The following is a 19,649-nucleotide window of genomic DNA, read 5'->3' as shown; positions in this document are numbered from 1 at the left end:
TTTTGCTATTTTTGGTGGATTCTTTATGGTCTTTTTGGATGTACACCAAAATATTAACATTTTCATTTATTGAAAGTATTTGTATAACTCTTCTTATATTTATTAACATTTTCATGGGACTGTGTAGAATTTCAAATCATTTATTAGTTTTGAATTTTCACTTAAGCCTATATGGAGTATTTTTATCATTAGAAACTATGCAAAAACTTTGGGAAGACTTCTTCAGTAGTTGAGATGTGTACTTTGGGGGTCTGATGGTGTATAAGAGAAAAATCCTTGTTTACTCTCATATTATCATCATAAGTCCCTGTGCTGAAATGTTGCATTAAGAATGTGTTTTAAAAATTATTTGGCCATGGGGATCCCTGGGTAGCTCAGCAGTTTGGCGCCTGCCTTCAGCCCAGGGCGTGATCCTGGAGTCCCGGGATCGGGTCCCAAGTTGGGCTCCCTGCATGGGGCCTGCTTCTCGCTCTGCCTGTGTCTCTGCCTCTCTCTCTCTGTGCGTCTGTCATGAATAAATAAATAAAATCTTTAAAAAAATTATTTGACCATATTTTCAGGGGTGCAGAGTTTTTGCTATCAGTCTAGGTCCTGCTGATCAGGGACTGAATGGATATACCAGTACCCATTTGACACTGGGGATGCCCAAGGATGGGGGCTCTACTCCAGTCGGAGACCACCTTGCTCACTATCACATGCACGTAATCTCAGGGCAGGTGGATCAGGGGACTCACAGCCCATGGGGTCTTTTCTAACAGAGAAGTACTCTTGGGTTGTTGGTTGTCAGAAGTCACTGAGGAAAACAATCCTTTCTGAGTTCCATATTTATCATCTTCTTCTTCCAAATGTGTGAAATATGATCCAGTTACTATTGGAATATAACAGAATATCTGTTGACTCTTGCTCTCCAGGAACTTAGAATCCCTAGGAAAGATTAGACATTATCACTCGAAAAATAAGTTGGAGGAGGAAAAAGATAGTTCCTGGACCCCTCCCTACTTCCCTCAGGAACTGGCCCTGGTGGGGTTTTTTTGTGAGCACAGCAACTTAGTCCTTCTGTTCATTGATGTCTCCCCAGGCATTGTTCACAGAGACACTCAGCAAACATGTATTGAAGGAATGAATGGGGTTAGCAGTTGGGAAGGGCTTCAGAGGCAAGTAGGATTTAAGATAGTTCTTTGTAAGAGGAATTCTCTAGGTATGTGTTGGAGGAGAACCTCCCTGGTGGTCTAGTGGCTAGGAGGAGGAAGAGAGGAGAGTATAGGGTCAGTTTGGGGAGAACAATTTTGGGTGAAGTGAGGGCCAGATGAAGGAAAACTTTCAGATACAGTCAGAAAAACAGGTGGGAGCCACATTTTAGAGGGCATTGAATTTCTGACCAAGGAGTACACAGAGTCTGTGTTGTGTGTTTTCCTTATGAGATGATTAGAGTAGTAAAGCAGTCATATGATTCAACTTGCCAAGCCTGGAAGACAAATAGCATTCCCACCTTCCAAATTTTTGTTGCTTACTTGGATTTTTTTTTTTTCCTACTTGCACTGAGTAGATGGGCTATTTGATATACAGTCACTGTCGTTTGCTGACATATACCACTACACTGCAGTTTGTGGCAGCGATATTATTGACCCCATTTTAGTGATTTCTACCCCTCCTCACTTGAGGGGCTCCTTGACTGAGTTATCCTTTTGCCTTTGCCTGATCTCTCTGTAGAAGAACAGATAGGGAAAAGAAAGAGAAGGTAAATGAATATTTGCTGATCCCTGGAAATCTACCAATCACTTTAACATATTTAACTTTCTTAGTTTATTACATTTCATATGTCTATGTTAATCCAAAGGTGATCCCATTAGAGAAAAAGAAGGTGAACCCATTAGAGAAAAGGAAGAATAAAATAAAAATAAAGGAAGGCAGTGGAATTCGTTGCACAAAATGCCTACCCTGAGGACTTGTACACTTGCTACAGGTGGTTACAAATCAGATTTGGGGCTCAGGGTTCTTTGACTTCCAGTGAAACGGGGGAAACATGATGAGTTATATGATTCATGGTGTCTGTGAAATAAAAGGAAATCAATTACCCAGAAGCAGCCCAACTAGTTTTGGAACCTGAGAGGAAATTCTTCCATGAGTCCTCATAAAGAAGACTATGAAACATTTTATTTTGGCTGCCAGTGGGAAGGGCTGATATCTTCTTATGAAAACTGAGGAGTTAGATAGGGTTCTCTGCTGCCTGAAGTGGGCTGAGTTGGTAGCTGTGGGCAGGGCCAGGTTGTCATCTTTGGTCCTTAAATACCTCAAGCAATACATTAGTAATCAGCTCTCCAGGATACACTGTTTATCCCCTTCACATCACAGTCTGCAGTTACTATGTTTAATATTTGTTCACTGTTTCTTCTTTGAAACAGACCCTAGGCTTCTTATTCTTTCATCTCCACGTAGCATTAAAGCTCCTATATATTAGGAGCTTAACAGATACCTCTTGAAAATGGAGTGGAAAGAACCAGTGGTAAAACGTACCCTAATGGAACTGAGTTAGCCTGATAAGAGGGATTTTTAACTACTTATACGCCTGGTTTCACTGGTTTGCTAGCTATAAAAAAATATTAGGAATGTTTACCAGAATGATTGATCATGGCACAGCTAACATTCTTCTTGCCAATAATCAGATAGCATCAGATGGTCAGTTGTCTGTTCAGTTAACCCTACACAGAAAATCCTTTAGGGTAGATTTGATAATCTATACCTCACCAATGAGGACACAGAAGCTCAGAGAAGTTGAATTATGGATTTATTTTCTGCTTATAGAAAGAACAAAAATGTATTTGAAAATCAAGACATTTTCATGAGCATATCAAACAGTCTGGCTGTGGTATATGGGGCAGCTACATCTGCATATGTTAGTTAAATAATCAAGGTGTTTGTGACAACGAGTTATATGGCTAACTTTTGCTTGCTTCCTTTTCAAATATGGATTACTGCCATTCCTGGTGAGAGAACACATGGATCTATCTTCTGTGGTGGCAGATTCAGGGCTGTGTCCTCTCACCCTACAGGGACACGGAATACAAAGGGTTGCAGCTCTCTCTGGATCAGATCTCAGCCTCTAAACCAGCCTTCTCCTACACCAGTAGCTCCACTCCTACCATGACTGACAATAGGAAGGGGGCCAAGTCCAGGCTCTCCAGCTCAAAGTCAAAATCCAGGACTTCTCCATATCCTCAGGTAGGTGCACTGCCATTTTACAACTTTCTTTTTCTTTCTTTCTTTTTTTTTTTTTTTGCAACTTGGTTTGGTCTCAAAGTTTAGGAAGTAGTAAAACAGTTTGGAATTAATTATCTGGTTGTAATAAATTTAAAACCTCTATGAATCTGGAAGGCTTCCTAGAACCATCTTTTTCCTGCTATTCTTCCTTTAAAACCATGCTAGTAAAAATTTGAAATGATCTTGTGGTTTATGGCTTTTATATGAAGATCGTGAGAGTCTCAGTTGTAGTTGGAGCCATAATGTTATTTTTTTCAAAGAGATAGGTCTTAAATTTTTTCACTACAACGATTAACCAAAAAGACGTAGCCAGCATAGCAAAATATGGAAAATGAGAGCTTAATACAGTAAAATTGATTCTTAGGACAAGATCTGAAGTAGAAGGAATGGAAGAGGTGGAAGCAAAGAATCAAGGATGAATTTCACCATGAGATTGGTGCACTGCAGAACTATCTGGGGAAGGTGGGAAATAGAATCTACCAGATGGGAGGAATGGTAGGAAAAGCAACTCTCTTCTCATCTTTACAAGGTGGTGAGCTGATGAGACCCAGAGGAGGTATTCCAGAAGTGCTGCAGGGCACAAAGATGAGTCTGTATTCTTGGAAGGAAAAATTATTTTTCTGATCAGTTACTGAGATACAGTAGCTAGACTGTGCCAAGGTGTAGCACAACTTTCTCCTGGCCTGAAAAAAATAGGACACAACTGGGGATTCTCTACTCCTAGGAAACTGACCATCTCTCCTCTATCCTTTTCCTTGTGGTGCCACATCACTAGAGTAACTCAAGAGATGATTCTTTGGTTTATGTAAAGTCAAACTGGATTTGGAGCTATTTTGTCAAAATGTCTTTATTATTTAGGTTTTATGTTTTATTATTTATTTATTTATTTTTAGATATTTTATTTATTTATTCATGAGAGATACACAGAGAGAGGCAGAGACACAGGCAGAGGGAGAAGCAGGTTCCATGCAGGGAGCCCAATGCGGGACTCCATCCCCGCACCCTGGGATCATGCCCTGAGCTGAAGGCAGATGCTCAACTGCTGAGCCACCCAAGTGCCCCCTTATCATTTAGGTTTTAAATATATTTTTTAAAGTAAAAATGGCCATCTAGTGGTTACAGAAACTGTTATTTCCTTATTTGTCAGAGCTATATTATTCTGTTGATTTCTACAAATGTATATACTGTTTGAGAAAATGTCATTCATTGAACTAATGTTTACTAAGAAGCTATTTGCTAGACTATTTTAGCAGCTTGGTATATAAAGATCAAAAGATCATGAGACTTATGTCAGACAGTTTAAAATCTCCCACAGAATGCCAGATCTCTTTACTTTGACAAAAGGGAGGGAGTTGGTATGGGATGCCTAGACAGTGTTCAGTACCACCCTCTGTGGTGAGGACTGAGCACTTTACATTAAAAGTTGTTTTTTAGATTTTATTTATTAATGAGAGACACACACACACACACAGACACAGGCAGAGGGAGAAGCGGGGTCCATGCAGGGAGCCCGGATCCCCAGTCTCCAGGATCAGGCCCTGGGCTGAAGGCGGCGCTAAACCACTGAGCCACCCTGGCTGCCCCTGAAAAGTATATTTTAAAGTCCACTGTGGAGGAGTTGCTTCTTTTTGTTGAACATCTGAGAAGCTTTTCTTATTACAGTCTTGTACCTTGGGAAAAAAAGTTTTACTGCCTTTTTTTGTTACTTGGATCGATTACGCCTTTGGGTAATTTTATCCTTAAATATACAGGAGTGTTGAACACATAGATGAAAGAAGAACTTAAATTAGAAAATACTATGTTAAGAAGGAATTTATCCGTTATTATACAGAAATTAAACCACAAAATATCTCCCCAGTGGACTTAAAAACTCACTAATTCTGTTTTCTTTCGTGCACAGCTCTAACATCTAGAATTTCCATTACTCTAATGGTAAACTACTCATTTTTTAAAAGATGTATCTATTTATATATTTGAGAGAGTATTCCAGCACAAGCAGCCATGAGTAGGGGGAGGGTAGAGAGAAAGATAATCCTAAGCAGGCACCACACCCCGCACAGAGCCCAATGTGGGGCTCGAGCTCATGATCCTGAGATCATGACCCGAACTGAAATCAGAAGTTGGACATTTAACTGACTGAGCCACCCAGTACCCCTAGACATTTTTAAATAAATGTTGTAAGTGCCATTAGACTGTGTTTTGTGCATGTGGTCATATACCAAGGACGAGGAGTTAATTAGAAAGTTAAACATGTCCCCTAGTTTATTTTATTTTTCTTAAATATTTTATTTATTTATTTGAGAGAAAGTGAGTGTGTGTGTGAGAGAGAAAGAGAGAGCGTGAGTGAGGGCAGGGGGCCTCTTTCTCTGTGTCTCTCATGAATAAATAAATAAAATCTTAAAAAGAAGTTAAGACCTTACACCCTCAAAAACCTTGAAGACTTGAATCTAAACCTTAAAGAGTAATGGGGAGGGGAATGAAGTGGAAAACTAAGGCCAGAGAGAAATGTAGATAAAATTAAATTTCCTCAAAATTGCTCCCTATTGACAAAGACTTGAGGCAGGCAGAGTCTGCCTGTCTTAATGTTAGGAAACTGCCAACTGTCTTAATGTTAATTTAATGTTAACTCCCAATTGTTTGCTAGAGGGAAAAACAACGTTAGCTTGACAATAGTAAGGCCTCCAGGATCCCGTGCATCTTCTTTAGCATATGAAAGTCCTTTGGGAAACTTCTCTCTTTCTTTATCTCCTTCAACACTAAAGTATATAATTAATTGCTCCCCACAAATCCAGTGCAGCCTTTTTGCCCGTGGATCCCGGTGCTATAATAAAAACGCCTTTTGCACCAGAAAAAAATAATAATACAGAAGAGCAGAAAGTAGAAAAAAAAAAAACACCTTAATTCCCTTCTTTTCCTTCTCTAAAGTTATGCTTTCTTCTAGAAATATTCTAGGATGTATAAAAATCATGTACATGGACACACACATGTCCATATAGGATTTCTCTTGATGTTTGTGTGTTCATTTTTGTGGTTAATACCCACATCTATGTAATCCTTAGAATTTTGGCCATATGTCTCATTTGAATTCACAGAGTCATGAATTAAGTTTACTTAACATTTATGTGCCTAGTAAAGGTTATTCTTTAATTGTGTTTACTTTAGACAGTCACGGTGCTAGGTTGATCATTGACTGAGTTCCTACTATATGGGCTACAAATATGTAGATATCAGAAATGGAATACACTGCCTTTGCATTCAAGGAGCCACTACCACAGACAGATGAGGAAATAGCCATTTGTAGTGAATTGCCATGGAATGAGCGAAAGGTCCTCTGGGGGCAAGTTGGTAAAGCATGAAATCCAGGGCAAGCTCATCACTGTATCTTCTGGAAGAAAGCAACTTGGTAGCATCATCTTGGATTCCAAATACTCAGGAATGTTAAAGAAAAAAAAATTAGCTACTCAAAAGTCTATTTGTTTCAAATTGTCCTTATATTATGAAGGGATACTAATATCTTTAACTTTCATGCGTCATTGCTATTATGTGTCTTTGACTCAGTAGAGGCTAGCTGAGCACCTGCATTGGAAAGATGCTTTGCTGGCCATCATGGTGAATGAGGTAGGAATTGGGAAAGGTACTAGAATAGAAAGAAGTCGTATAAGAAATGTCCTAAAATTTTAAAGTACAGCTGAAATGATAATTTACACATTAGAATCATTAGTATATAGGAAAGAGGTGGTGTATACAACAGGCTTTGGTGTCAGCTGCGGGGACTGTAGCCTGGATGGCTGGCGAATGCTTTATGCCTGAGCTGGCTTTGAGAGTAGGATTCAACCAGAGAGGAATAAGGCAAAGGAGAGGACACTTCAGGAAGACCAAGATTATGAAGAAAGGCAGAGATGTGTTGTGATTGTGTTGTGATGTGGAGTGAAGTGGGGGAGATTTTATCCCTGTGGATGGGGACTAGGAGTGATACGTTGCAAATAATCAATTGGTGTCAAATATCTGCCAGGCCAAGGAATTCAGAGTTTGTTTTGTGGAGAACCAGTAAAGGTTTCTGAACAGAAAATGAGAGCAGTAAGGTGGTTGAAGCAAGAGAGAGTCCTCATTTGAATAGTAGTGCATCTGTGAAGGTCTGAACTAAAGTTATCTAGGGAAGGAAGAGGCCTTATCCAGGAAGAATGGATGAAATTCTTCAAATCCTTGGCTGCTTGCACCTCTATTTCCTTATAGAAATATTTTGATCAGTAAGGATTTATTTTGAAATTACATTTAAAGCTTATTTTTTTGTAGTTAATGACAAACTTGTACTGAATTTTCCTTTGTAGGTTAATAGATCTATAATCGCATTTTAGTTCCTAAATGAGCAACCTTCTGCATTTAATTTTAAAATACTTTATTTATTTATTCATAGAGACACAGCTAGAGAGAAAGAGGCAGAGACACAGGCAGAAGGAGAAGCAGGCACCATGCAGGGAGCCCGACGCGGGTCTCGATCCCGGGTCCCCAGGATCACGCCCCGGGCTGCAGGCAGCGCTAAACCGCTGCGCCACCGGGGCTGCCCTGCATTTAATTTTAAATACCTCTGCCCCTTTTCTCAAAAGCAAAAAGAAAATCTTTTCTGTTATTTTCATGTTTCCAAGTGTTTAGGATGCAAATTCTCATTTGAATTTTCAAGAGGCAGTTTCCAGAGCAAAGCAAGCTCACTACTGTCTTGCTCCTCTTATTAGTTATGTAAATGGTGATTTAATGATTCTATCGATGTTATTTATTGAGCTCTTTGCTCTATTTTATGTTCGTTTATCTAGAAATTTCTCAAAGGTGTCTGATGAACGGCAAATAATAACACTGCTTTTTGGAATTATTTAGGCACCCTTCTTTGAACATGTGAGACATGCACAAATTGTAATTTGCTGTCACACCCAGTTTGCAGTAACAGATGAACCTTCAGGTCCCCTTTTCATATGAGATGCTCTTAGGAATGATTTTTAGACTTGATTATATTATAGTCACTTAATGAATGACTCGATCACCTTTGTCCCTCTATGTATTACTCAGGACAAGAAAGGTCAAAACAGAATTGTTTTTGAATGGTTTTGGAAAAATTGTCATAGGCACTATTATAGTTGATTTCCAAAGACTCTGGACAGGGCTACTGTGCTTTTCTGTATAACGGCAAGACTATTAAGGCCTGGGGATACATTATGCCAGATGTCTTTTATAATTGGGCTTGTAGTCATGAAAATAGCAACTTGTTTTTAGAGTTCAGTTGAGTTAGAAATGTGGAGCTTGTAGAATTTATTTTTCAGACCTTATCTATTAGCAATTGCTACAATATTTTTCACCTGCTTTTATGGAATGATTCATGGCTACTCTAATGGTAATTGGACGGTATCTCACCATGTTTTAATCCTGTCAATTAGGAATAAATTGCCTTCCTATTCCATACCCCTCCCCTCATTCCACCTCCTGATTCCAGTTTCCTTTTAAACTTCTCATTATGACATGTTTCTGGCTGTTATGTTTATTATAGACAGTGCATGCCCTCTTGTTTTATTGCATCATCCTGCCCTCCTCTTGCTTTTTCCCTAGTGAGTAATAACCAATACACTATATATAATTCTGTAATAACAGTGCATGCATAAGATTATGTGTGCTTCTGAAATCTGAAAGTATTTAATCACTTGCTACAGATACACTGTAAGGCTCGCAGGTTTTACTCCACATCTGTTACCTTAAATAACCCCACAGAACCCTCTTAATTTTCACTGCCAGCAATCTGGCTTAGTTTTGGTGAAGATAAAACTCTGTTTCTACAAAGGTTCTTTGTGGCTTCAAAAATACACCAGTGACTGCTATGCTTAGAGCCTAACTTTTCAAGTTCCAGAGAAAAGAAGGACCAAGGATTTCTCAAGTATAGTACTTCTATGACTTCCAGGACAGACATCCCTCGTTTCATGCTTTATATGTAGCATGAAAATGTGTAATCCTTGACCATTAACCACAAGAAAAGTTTTTAATGCATCTTTCAAATAAATGTGATCTTTTCAGAAATTTTTATACTGTATAGGCTTTTTTATATTTTCTAGCCATGTATAAATTTGAGATTAGGGACGCCTGGGTGGCCTACCCGTTGAGCATCTGTCCTTGGCTCAGGGCGTAATCCTCGAGTCCCAGGATGGAGTTCCACATTGGGCTCCCTGCAGGGAGCCTGCTTCTCCCTCTGCCTGTGTCTCTGCCTCTCTCTGTATGTCTCTCATGAATAAATAAATGTTTAAAATCTTAAAAAAAAAAAAAAAACACCAAAAACTTGAGATTAGTCTCCTTCTCCTATAGAAATACCAGGAGATTAATAGAGTAGTCCTTTATGATCTTTTAAAGCCACCTTCATAAATGAAACTCTGAGTATTATTTTAAAAGAAATTCTGCTCAGTAAGATGAGACCTCTGTTATGGATTTATTCTTTGGTTTTTACTAACTCTTATATTTAGTTAAATAACTATTAGGTACACTAAAATACTCAAGGTGGGTCTTTAAGGAGCCATATGCATGGTCTTGTTGGGGAGACAAGGCAACATTTTAGAGAGGAATTGTAAGGTGTGGTCAGTTGTGGGACCTCAAAGCCATAGCTTCTGCTTTTTTATTCTCTTGGCACATGGTTGAGGCAGGAGCACAGTGGTGTCCAAGATTAATGGGTGGCTGAGCCCATGAAGGTGATAGGGTAGGTAGAGAAAGAAATAAGGCAGTGATGAGATACATTAAGTTCTGGGGATATAGTCTTTGCCCCTCACTGGGGGAGATAAAAATATAACAAGATATATATACATATATATATATATATTTTTTTTTTAAGAAGCAAAACAGATGAATACAGGGGAAGGGAAGGAAAAATAAAATAAGATGAAATAGAGAGGGTGATAAACCATAAGAGATGCTGAACTCTAGCAAACAAACAGAGTTTCTAGAGGGAGGTGGGTGGGAGTATGGGGTAACTGGGTGATGGGCATTGAGGAGGGCAAGTGATGGAATGAGCACTGGGTGTTATATACAACTGATAAATCACTAAATTCTACTCCTGAAATTAATAATACAGTCTATGTTAACTACACTGAATTTAAGTAAAGAATTTTACATTGAAAATTTAAAAAATATTATTAAAAATGTGAAAAGATAATTTAAATGCAGTGTAGTATATATGTGATAAAAGCATGTGGTGGTAGCTGTGGTAGCATGTGCAGTGAGTGGGGGTGGTCAGCCCTTCCAGCAATGGACAGTGAGAGAACTAATGGCTTTGAGGCCTAGAGACCTTATATGTCATGGGGAGTTATCAGCAGGTACAAACTTATCCCTGTTTGCAAGGTCAGCAGTGGGGCCATGGGATGCCAGTCAATAAATATCTTGAGCTCATGGTTGCTCCCTCAAGGACCGGACCCATGCTTGATCTCCCAACTGTGCTCTTCTAGCTTCCCACCCATTTACCCTTCTCCCATTACCTGTGTCCTAGAAGTTCTCTCACTCTAGAAGATTACAATGGTATCTTCATTTCCCCCCCCTACTTTGGGACATTTTCCTTTACAGTCTTCCCTGCTTCTCCAGATTGACCTGAAGAGACCATCAATCATGTCAGTGCTTGGAGACCTGCCATGGTTCTGGCTGTGACTCAAGGTCACCCATAATTGGGTCCTAAATTACCAGAGCCCCGTGATGCAGCCGGATCACTCTGCTCACTATTTGTTGAATCCCTTGTCCTTCCCTGCCTCCATACTTGTGCATGTCCGTTTATTTCTGCCTGCATTGGCCCTGTTTTTCAAAATTCTACCTATCTTCCAAGGCCTAGATTGAATGCTACATCTTTCATGAAATCTAACTGGATTATATTTCTCCTTTGGTTCTCTATTTAGAATCATCTACCTTCTATATATGTTGTGTCTCCTCTCTTGGATTATAATCTCCTTGAAAGTAGTAACCATGTCTATCTCTGCATCAACCTCACCCCAGCATCTAGTATGATATCTTCCACATATTTACTCACTAAATGTTAATGGAATGAATGAATGAATGAATGAATGAATGAATGATTACATTAAAAAGTGTGAGAATACTTTGTTGGTTGCCCATAGAGATATAAAAACTCCAAGGAGGGTAAACATTCTGGTACTAAGGAATTTATAACCTATGTAAAAAGGCAGAAGATACACATGCAAAACAGCCTGGGGATGGTTTCATAGGTGCAAAATCCTGCAGCACAGATCAGATATCTAGGTGCTGAGGAGGATTTAGATGTGGAAGAGTAAATTAGATGAGTTGCAAGAGTAAAACTTTGAATAAGCATTCTTCTGGCTCTCACTCTAGGGGTGGAGAACCATCCACCTATCAAGTGGGCTTTCTATTCTCCATGTCCCCACCTCATCTTTGATGCAACAATGGAGAGATGTGACAAATTGTGTGTGTGTGTGTGTTGAATACAAAATAATTGCACTGACATCTGACAGTCTGTGCATGAAATGCCATTTGACATGTCTTCCATCTCAGAGACCTGTCTTTGTTTCCAGATTCAGCCCTAGTTCAAGGGCTCACCTCCCATGATCAGTAGATACTTTCCAGATCACTCTCTTATTCTTCTTTTAATAATTCATATGGACTTTTTGTATTATACCTTTAGTAATATTATGCTCTATGTGGGATAGATTTCTTCTATAAGAAAGGGTAAATTCTCTTAAAACACTGGTTTTTTTTGTTTGTTTGCTGGTTTGGTTTGGTTTTTGGTCTTCTGAACATAAGGGGCCTTGTGAGGGTCATGTTTCATGATATTTCTTGATCCTTGGCTCTTCTTCTACTGTATTCCTACTGTCTTTTTCTGGTTCCAGCCTCTCTGGAATAGGACATCACATTTAGACTACTTCATGTGTGTCATTATTTTTTCAGTCTCTGATCATTCCTGCCAGAGTAAATCATTTTCGGCATATACTTGCCTCATTACCCTCTGCCCCTGGCCTTCCTAAAAAACCTACATAGGCACCTGGGTGACTTAGTTCGTTAAGCATCTGCCTTCAGCTCAGATCATGATCCTGGAGTCCCTGGATGGAGCCCCACATCAGGCTCCCGGCTCAGCAGGCAGTCTGCTTCTTCGGCTTCCTCTGTCCCTCCCCACTGCTTGCACTCTCTCTTGCACATGAGCTCTCTCTCAAATAAATAAAAAAATCTTTTTAAAAACTCTACAGAGGCTCCTTGTTGGTTATAGTATGAGATCCAATCTCCAAATGTGATCCAGGTTACATGTCTGCCCCTGCCTGCTTTACCCCCATCTGCTCCAGCAGCCCCTCCAACAGCTCTCCACTCTAGCTAGAGTCCACTTGTCTGCAGAGCTTCTCAAATCCCCACCTACCCACAAAAGCACAACTGCAGACTACCTCTCATCCCCACAGATTCCTGGTTATAAGGCATAATTCATGTTACACATCTGCATCAAAACATAAGATGGTGTGAATCTAGGGAAGAGTTAGTGTCAAAAAAAAAAAAATTGGCATGCCCGGGTGGCTCAGTCAGTTAAGTGTCTACCTTAAACTCAGGTCATGATTCCAGGGTCTTGGGATTGGAGCCTTGAGTCAGGCTCCCTGATCAGCGGGAAGTCTGCTTCTCCCTTTCCCTCTCCCCATGATTGTGCTCTCTCTGTCAAGTAAATAAATAAATTCTTAAAAAAAAAAAAAGACAGCAAGTAAAACAGTGCTGCTAAATCAAGTGGAAAGCCTCTGCTTTAGGCTTAATGGAAATGATAGCTGGAATTTGCAATTCTGCTCCTCAGCTGAACAGAGAAGAGGGGAATGGCTGCATCTACCATCAAAATGTATCCAGGGGAATTTATTTTAACAAAAACTATAAATAAAAATATGTTAAAACCAAATAGTGAAATTAAAGACAGCAATGCCTTATTTGACACTTTATGGTGGGATCTGACCCACCCATAATGGGAGCCTTCTAGAGTTAAGAAAGTTAGATTTGGGTATCTCTAAGAAATCTAGGTTTAACTCTTCCTTCTTTCACAATTGTTAGGAAATCTGTTAGCATATTATTCTACATTGAATTGCTCTGATTTTCTGGAAGGTCAAGGTTCTGATTTATATTGTTTAATAGTTTGTGCTATTTTAATTTTTCTCATTATTTTAATGTGTTTGGCTTAGCAGAAGAAAAGACAGAACCATTTTTCCGTTTACAGATACCACACTGAAAACTGCTTAACTTGGTAGAGGGCCTTTGAGCTTCAATTTCTTTTCACAAAATTGCAAATCTGATAGATCATCTCTTCCAGCAGGCAGAAAGCAGGTACTCTAGCTGCCAGTCTGTTGGCCCAGTTCTAGGACACTGTCAAGAGTAGCCTGGGCAGCCAGACCTTTGTCCAGACCCAGAATAAACCAGTAGAAGACTCAACAATGCTGCAAGAAGAGGTTGGAACAGGTGGCACCACCTATACCCATCTAATTCATGTCCATCTAATCTGCCACTTCCATGTGAAAAATCAGGGGGTGAATTGGAGCATTGGTGAAAGAATGGCGGTGGTTCTGGCTCATGCCTGAACCATCACCATTAGAAACCCAGGATTTACCCAGTGGGCTAGAGCTATTTCTGTATTATCTATGCAAGTTGGGATATTCTTGATCATTTGCAGCTGCATATGCCATGACATAAAAGGCTTAATTAAATACTTCTTCAAATATGTTTATTACCTGTTTAAAATCTTCAGTGTAATGAAAATGCCTGCAAGCCTTTAGGACTTTACCTTTGGATTTACAAAAGGATGTGGATTGTGGATTTGGTGGTTTGGGAACAGCTCTCTCCATATGGAACCCTATAGGACTATGATTCCTTATAGAATTACATTGTAGGAAATCTGGCCTCAGGTCCGGAGTGCTGGTTCCCTTCCAGCTGCACATCACCCTGACAGCTAATGAGATGTCAACTATGGTTACTTTTCTGTGAGAAAAATGAGTGAACCAGATCCCAGGAACATTTCTGTAACTGTGGGGGGTGGATTAAGAGAAGGCCTATGACGTTCCAAACCGTACTTGAGGCACATTGAAAAACTTCCCATGTTTCTACTTCATGAAATATATCAGGGAACTCACAGGTGTGAAAGATTCCTCACCAGAATATTCTTTGAGCTAAAAATAACTAAAATGTGGATTAAATTTAAAAGCAATGTTACAATAAATTATGGTTATAAGTGGAGCAAATCACAAAAATAATGAGAGAAAATCCTGTGAACATATTTTTAAACAGTGAATATGAGAAACTGACAATACTATTTTCCAAATGAAGGAAGAAATGGCCAAAATATTTAAAATTGCTAAATTTGAGTCTGAATTTTGAGTCTGTATTTGCTTTCTAGTTATTTATGGTATAAATGGAAATCTTTATTGCTCAGTTCTAGTAAAACCATCTTTGACTCTGGTATGTGACTCACTTGATTTTTTTTTCTTTTAAAATGTGTTCTCTAATTTTTCTTGAGGAAGTTTATTTTAGAGCTTAATGTTTTCTTAAAAGATTTATTTATTCTCATGAATAAATAAAGAAATTATTTATGAGAGACCGAGAGAGAGAGAGAGAGAGAGAGAGAGAGGCAGAGACATAGGCAGAGGGAGAAGCAGGCTCCATGCAGGGAACCTGATGTGGGACTCGATCCTGGGTCTCCAGGATCAGGCCCTGGGCTGAAGGCATCGCTTAAACTGCTGAGCCACCGGGCTGCCCTAGAGCTTAACTTTAAATTAAACTGGATTTCATAAAAAAATTCATAAGGATTTTCTTTTCCAGTGCTAAATATTTTGCTGTGTACAAGTTATTGTTATACTTAGCCTTTCTTAATGTGTAGTCTATACAGAATAATTCTTGCTGTTGATTAATAAGACAGTAACTTAGAAATAAGTGGAGCAAGAAATTTCTACCTACCACTAGTAGGAGTGCAGGAATGTAGAAAATAATGTCTGCTTGACATCCTTTTTGCAGTTTCAGTTAGTTATGACTTCTCGGTAGTACAATTTTTCAAGTTAGAAACGGCCTCTATTATTTCACTGCTGTTCTGTTACATTATCACAGGCACGTGTTTTCACTCAGCTTCTCAGATTAGCAAAATAACCTGCATAATTGTTGTTTTAAAATGCATTTTATTTTGATGTTAGTTTTTCTCTTACCCTTCTGTTTATCCTTGAGAAAACCCCTGGCAATCTCCAATTTGTGTTAAGCCAAAGCCGTTCTTTATAGTAAACACAACTCCTGTTTGAGGGAAGCATCCCCAGCAGTGGGGGTTATTTTAATGGACATGCTGTATTACTTTAATCTAACCCTTTTACCATCTGTTCTTCCCATAACAGTGAATGAAAAAAAAGAACATATTTTATGTTTCAGGGTTACATTAGTAAAAAGTAAGATAAAAGTGATTTAAAAGCATGCATATGTTCTTAGTACAATGCAGTCTGCATCTGTGATGTTTTTTCTCATGGTTCAGACACAAATCAAGAGGAAAGCTGCTCATGCCTGATAGAGTGAAAGTTTTTCATGGAAAACAGGACTTTACCATAAGAGGGTCTCTCTCTATATTTTACAGCTAGAAATGATAAAAACCTCAATGAGTTGCCAGAATAAAAATAGATAACTGTAACATCTATTGTTGGAACATCTGGCATTTTTTCCTTGAGTTGGATGGTTGCTGGCACATCCGGATGAATGCAGAGCACCTGTCTGGAAGGAACCTCATGACTGGTATTGAAGGAAGACTATCTGTGGGTGGGATTGTGGTGGAAAAACATTTCTGTGATGAGAGGACATCGCTCAAGGGTCTAGAGCATAGTGTTTAGAGAAAGTCTCCTATGTGAAGACACACCTGGGGACCCGGCACCATTACTGTGTAGAGGGTGGGACACTGTTGTCTCAGTATCTAAATACACCATGTCTCTAGAAGAGTCTGGAGAATGGGAAAGAGCAAGGGCTCTCTAGAATTGAATCCCTCCTCTTAAATGTCACAGTCATGTGGCCTTGGGCAAATTTTTTGTTTTTTGAGCTTCATTTGCTGCATCTGTAAAGGGATTAATAATACTTTTAAGATGTTAGCCTTTAATAAGATAATGTCCGTGGGATCTCAGCAGAGTGACTAGCACATAGCAAGTATTTGGTAATGGTAGCTATTGTTGTTATGGATATTAGTTAGCATATGCGAACCATACAGTCAATTGCCTCTTGATCAATCATAAACTCCTGTTTACCTTCCCAAGCAACTACAGTGTTAAGAGAGAGAAATGGCTCCCTTCTTTGAACTCCTAAACTATATTGCTTTTCTCCTTAATCAGGGCCTACGCCATTTTCTAACTTGTATTAAAGTTATGTTCTGTGCACTGTTTATGTTCTGGTCACTAGTGTGAAGGTGGGGCTGCATTTCTCATATCACCAGGCATACTACTCTGCAAATAGTAGGCACTCAATAAATATTAGAATATATCACAGGATGAATTATTGCAGAGTTCCCATTGGATGCATATTAAGTGCCAGTTGATGGCTTAGACCTTTAACCAGATGAGATATCAGTCTGTTCTGGAAGGGAAGATCCTTTTGTGATATGAATCCCAAGAAGGGGAGCTGGGAGGTATGGATGTCATTTGACATCCATTTCTGGCAGTCATCCAAGCTCTTTGCCTGCCAGCTTTAGCCTACCTTTGGTGGGTGGCATTTAGTTTTATATCTCATGAGAACAAGGACATCTTTCATATGACTTATTTTTTAGTTTGCCAATATGAATGTCTGTTTTGAAAATTAAATTTTAAATAAGAAATAGGGATAAGTTAAGGTGCGGAGTATTCAGAATGACAAAACATTTTCTAAGAAAGAAAAACAGAGGTTTCAGCAAAATTAACCCCAAATTAATTTTCAGTGAACTTTCTTTGATTGACCTAATTAAATAAAATAGGGAATTATGGGCGGCTCTGGTGGCTCAGTGGTTTAGCGCTGCCTTCAGCCCAGGGCATGATCCTGGAGACCCGGGATCAAGTCTCATGTCGGGCTTCCTGCATGGAGGCTGCTTCTCCCTCTGCCTGTGTCTCTGCCTCTCTCTCTCTGTGTCTCTCATGAATAAATAAATAAGATCTTAAAAAAAAATAAAATAGGGAATTAAATCATTCAGTTTCTTAGCATTATATATAGGAAAAAATGCCCTTACCTTTTCAAAGACTGGCAGATATTCTATAGCTCCTAAAACATTATTTTGTTTTACTAGAAAATAGTATGGATGCCAAAATTGTTAGAGAAATCGTCTACAGGGCTTGCATGTATTCCAGTCCATCATGATTTCCATTATCTCTCCACCCTTAAAACACATCTTTGAGCTTTGAATCAAAGCTTAAGCAATAAGAACCAGTGGTACCAAAGTTCATTTCAGCTTTGAAAATCAGAATATTTGGAAGGAATTCTAGTATTTGGAAGGAATACACCTAGTATTTAGGTGATTGGCCAGTGGCCTGATTTCTTTATCCTCTAACATATATGTTTTTTTATCTTTTGCATACCTGTTGAGTGGGACTGAAAAATATGTCCTCTAGATAATATAGTCTATGGAAAAAAACAGTTTTTACAAGATGCTGGTAGGATAACCATTCTTGTTTACCCAAGTGAAAGTTATTAATTAAGGACATTTACATAATACATATGTATCTGTAACATGTTTGCATTTTTAAGAGTGCTTTGCTATGTATTGTTTATTTGCTCCTCATTCCAATCCCACAGTGTAGATAGTCTGTTCCTATTCTGGAGATGGGAAAACCAAGACCCAATGAAAGTGGTCTTTTGTACAAGTCATGCAGTAGTGCATAGGTTTACTACTGCATAGTCACGTGATAGTAGACTAGGGTCCTCCCATATCTGAGTCCAATGTCGTTTCTACTGGAATCCCTAGTTGATAACTTAAAATTACATTTTTATGCACAAAATATTGATCACCAGTAATGAAAAACAAAAATATCTATATAATTAAGTTACAGCTTTTTGGGGCAAGTTTCCATTTCTTCAGAAAAAAAATTTTTCATTTAATAGCTTTGTCTCTAATTATTCTATAAATAAAATAATCAGTGTACTATATGGGATTTTTAAGTTTTAAAATGTTTTGAAAATGATTTTATACATAAAGAAATGCTGCAAGGATAGGAAATTATTCCTACATATGAAACCTAGGTTCACCAGTACTTAACATTTTGCTATATTTGCTTTATCATTTTGATTCTCTCTTTTCCTCATTATTTATTTTTTTCTGAATCATTTCATAGTAGGTTCCATATATGATGCCTCTTTACCTAAGCCTTAGTACTTCAAGGTGTATTGCTTGGTCTAATAATTCTTTAGAAGTGGGAAATTGCAGTTTAAAAAAAATTTTTTTTAAGATTTATTTATTTTAGAGAGAGAGTCCGGGGAGGGGTGGAGGGAGAGAGAATTCTCAAGCAGACTCCACACTGAGTGAGGAGCCCCACACAGGGCTCAATACAAGGACCCTGAGATCATGACCTGAGCCAGAATCAAGAGTCACTCAAATAACTGAGCCACCCAGGCGCCCTGGAAATTGCAATTTTTGTTAAGAATTGCCAAATTGCCCTCCTCGGTAGGGGAACAATTGTATCCACTTGCATTCCCACCAGCAATATGTGGGAGCAGCTGCTTCCCCACACTCTGTCAGTGTACGGTCAAGATTCTGAAGTTTTGCTAGTCTGATAGATAAGAAATAGTATCTCAGTGCTGTTTTAATTTGCATTTATTTTATTAAGAGGTTAACTATTTTTTCATATGTTTAGGAGTTTTTGCTTTTTTTGTGAATAACCAGTTTATATCTTTTGGTTATTTTTCATTTTGCTTTCTTTTGGTTTCTTTTCTCTTTCTAGCTTTTGAATTGAGAATTGAACTTACTTTTATTCTCTCATTGTTATTAAGTTAGCTTTGTATCCTGTAAGTCCAGACATAATATCTTCACTATCTTTTCCCCAGAAAAATCTATAGTTTATGTTTGTATTTGCCCATTTTCCCCAAGAGTTGTTTAATGGTTTGGTAGTGGGGGGATTTGGGTGAAAGAGCTTTATAAAAAATAGTTTTGAATTTCTATTTTTTATAGTCAAAAATTGTTTTGATTTCTATTTTTTATTCATCATTGTCAGTGTTATTTATAATATTTATACTTTGTGAAATTACCTGAGGCTCCCTTTGTGACCTACTATTTGATCAATTTTGATGATTAATCATATACATGAAGGTTTATTCTGTATTATCAGTGTGTAAAGTTTGATTGATAGCCCTAAACTTTAACTGATTTTTTTTTCTTCTGTGGTCTTTTAGAAAAGAACTACTTTACTTGTCTTACACTGAAAGAGTGGTTT

General features: G+C 38.5%; 1 protein-coding gene and 1 long non-coding RNA gene across 2 annotated transcripts in view; one reads left to right on the top strand and one right to left on the bottom strand.

Annotated features, from left to right (window-relative positions):
- Positions 1-19,649, bottom strand: part of LOC118350479 (uncharacterized) — a 74,082-nt gene that overhangs the window by 35,760 nt on the left and 18,673 nt on the right. The gene's annotated exons all lie outside the window — the stretch shown is intronic.
- SIM1 (SIM bHLH transcription factor 1) overlaps positions 1-19,649 on the top strand; it is a 73,129-nt gene that overhangs the window by 38,460 nt on the left and 15,020 nt on the right. The window contains exon 10 of the mRNA XM_049092415.1: positions 3,051-3,219. Within this exon, the coding sequence (XP_048948372.1) occupies positions 3,051-3,219 (169 nt within the window). The remainder of the gene's footprint in view (positions 1-3,050; positions 3,220-19,649) is intronic.

This window comes from Canis lupus, chromosome 12, assembly GCF_003254725.2.
Source record: "Canis lupus dingo isolate Sandy chromosome 12, ASM325472v2, whole genome shotgun sequence".
Lineage (NCBI taxonomy): Eukaryota > Metazoa > Chordata > Mammalia > Carnivora > Canidae > Canis > Canis lupus.
The sequence above is the reverse complement of the archived record's forward strand: the minus strand, read 5'-3'. Positions and strand labels throughout refer to the sequence as shown.